This window comes from Caloenas nicobarica, chromosome 29 (genome assembly GCF_036013445.1).
Source record: "Caloenas nicobarica isolate bCalNic1 chromosome 29, bCalNic1.hap1, whole genome shotgun sequence".
Taxonomy (NCBI): domain Eukaryota; kingdom Metazoa; phylum Chordata; class Aves; order Columbiformes; family Columbidae; genus Caloenas; species Caloenas nicobarica.
In genome coordinates this window covers 1,204,673-1,207,485 of record NC_088273.1, presented here as the reverse complement: position 1 = coordinate 1,207,485, position 2,813 = coordinate 1,204,673, and the positions used below count along the sequence as shown (strand labels likewise).

Here is a 2,813-nt window from a genome sequence, read left to right as displayed (position 1 = left end):
TCTGTGGGCCACTTTCTTGGGCAAGTTCTTGAGAAAAGCTTTGAAAGAAGGCCTAAAACTTCAGGCACTATCCTCAGAAGATCGCTCTTCATGGAAGGCTGTTCTGTGGCCAGCTCTGTCACAGCAGTGCCCATTGCCTGTCCCTGCCTGCGCTCACAGGACTGACACACAGCAGGACGGTGACCAAGCTGCCAGAGCACTCAGGCCTTGCACCAACACAAGGGATGAGAAGGAGAGTGTGGGAGTGGAACGAGAACAGCTCTGGAAGACCAAGGGCTGCTGCTCCCTGGCAGCGCTGCCAGGCTGGGACTCTGCTCCCCTCCACTACTGCAGACAGAAACTGTCCCTGCAGCTCCAAAAAGGCCTTAAAAGAAAAGCAGAGGAGAAAAAAAAAGCAAAATACTGCAGGGCCCATTTATTTTAATTTTTTTTTAAGAAGAGGAAGAGGGTCCTCATTTCCATAGACACTTGGTAAGAAAAAAAGGCAGACAGTGAATTACGAAATGGATGACAACATTGTCAAAATACCAGCAAAACAACAACAACAAAACAAGAATGGTTGAGCCTACGAGTTACACTATAACTGCTCTGCAGAGGATGAGAGTTTATTGCTGTTTGTTATTGAAAAAGTCCAGTTATCAGTTTCCACACTGAATCCTGGAGCTCCTGGTTCCTCATGCTGTAGATGAGGGGGTTCACTGCTGGAGGAACCACCGAGTACAGAACTGCCATGATCAGGTCCAGGGATATGGAGGAGATGGAGGGGGGTTTCAGGTAGGCAAACATGGCAGTGCTGACAAACAGAGAGACCACAGCCAGGTGAGGGAGGCACGTGGAAAAGGCTTTGTGCCGTCCCTGCTCAGAGGGGATCCTCAGCACAGCCCTGAAGATCTGCACATAGGATACCACGATGAAAACAAAACACCCGAAAGCTACCAAGAAACATATCACAATAAGCCCAGCTTTCCTGAAGTAGGAGTGTGAGCAGGAGAGCTTGAGGATCTGGGGGATTTCACAGAAGAACTGGTCCACAGCATTGCCCTTGCACAGTGGCAGTGAAAATGTATTGGCCGTGTGCAGCAGAGCATTGAGAAACCCAGTGGCCCAGGCAGCTGCTGCCATGTGGACACAAGCTCTGCTGCCCAGGAGGGTCCCGTAGTGCAGGGGTTTGCAGATGGCAACGTAGCGGTCGTAGGACATGATGGTGAGAAGATAAAATTCTGCTGAAGCTAAAAAGACTAACAGAAAGAGTTGTGAAGCACATCCTGCATAGCAAATTACCCTGGTATCCCACAGAGAGTTGGCCATGGATTTGGGGAGAGTGGTGGAGATGGAGCCCAGGTCGAGGAGGGAGAGGTTGAGGAGGAAGAAGTACATGGGGGTGTGGAGGTGCTGGTCACAGGCTATGGTGGTGATGATGAGGCCGTTGCCCAGGAGGGCAGCCAGGTAGATGCCCAGGAAGAGCCAGAAGTGCAAGAGCTGCAGCTCCCGTGTGTCTGCGAATGGCAGGAGGAGGAACTGGGTGATGGAGCTGCTGTTGGACATTTGTTGCTGATGAGCGTGGGGCACTGTCACAGGAGCAAAAGACAGTGACAAATTAGGGAAGATTTCTCTGAGCAAAATCAAAGCCATTTCTCATACACCTTTACCCTGATACACACTCCCTTGTCCTTTTCCAGACCTTCCTTCAGCTCCGTGGCTGAGCCCTGGGTGGTGCTGGCTGGAGGTGCCGTGAGAAGCAGGACCTGTGCCCGCTGGCTGCCCAGGAGTCAGCCCTGCTCTGCAGCAGGGGTCATGGGAACGGGGGCAGGGGCCAGACCTGGGGTTCAGCTGTGTCAGATGGAACCATTCCTGCTGCAGAAGGGCCTGTCAGCATCTGCTCTCCCAGTGATAAGGAACCAGGATTACACAAGGCAGTTTGAGATTTTTGGTTTTTTACAGCTTCCTGCAATTGCCCTGGAGAATGTTCTTCTATCTCAGAAACCCTCAGCATTTCTGCTCCATGTCTGTGGGTCAGTGCAGATTAAGGGGACCTGGTCTGTTCCTCTGTCTTGCTCCAGCTGCCCTGGGCTGGCACCTTTCTGAGATGGAGGCTGATCACACTCCCATATTACCCTGAACAGCCACCAGGCACTGCTGAGAGCAGAGGGATCCACCTATGACCATGACAAGTCTCATCCTTTCCTAAGGTCTCAGCACCCAACATTTAGCCCAGGACACACATGGCTCATTTCACAAACCCAACGGCATTTTCGCTGTTGTAGCATCTCTGTGCTTCTCCATGGGGCTTAAGATAACACTAAGGTGTTATAGCACAGGTTTGCATCCTGGTGGGGAGCTCACAGCTTGGAATGAAAACCTCAAGGACATAAAGAAGTGTCGTAATGATGGCGTTTGATTAAGGGAGACTCAGCTCATTCCCCAGCCCCACAGACTGCTTTGCCCACACCCCACATGTCAGAGGAAAGCTGGGACAGGTGTTCCCATGGACACACCTGCAGGAAAGGACCCACAAGATCAGGCTGTGACTCTGCAGCTGAAACTCCCATCCCCAGAGAGCCTGACAGCAAGAACCAGATCACACCAACAGTGACCCAGAGCAACAGAGCAAGAAGGAAAATGCAGTGAGGGTGGGTGTGAGAGAGGCCAGGGCAGAGGCATCCGGGCACTCAGACAGCGTCACCCTTCCCCAGCTGTGCAGCCACCTCCCACACACCAGCATTGCCGGGCAGCTGCTCTCAGCCCCTGTGCTCTGCAGAGGGAACTGGAGCTCTGGCTGCACAGGAGCTGCTTCGTGCCTTGGAGCCCCCGGC

General features: G+C 52.7%; 1 protein-coding gene across 1 annotated transcript; it reads right to left on the bottom strand.

Annotated features, from left to right (window-relative positions):
* Positions 1–618: 618 nt before the first annotated feature.
* Positions 619–1,545, bottom strand: LOC135999657 (olfactory receptor 14A16-like). The gene has a single exon (XM_065653216.1). It carries the CDS (start codon positions 1,543–1,545, stop codon positions 619–621), a length of 927 nt encoding a protein of 308 aa, XP_065509288.1.
* Positions 1,546–2,813: the final 1,268 nt, after the last annotated feature.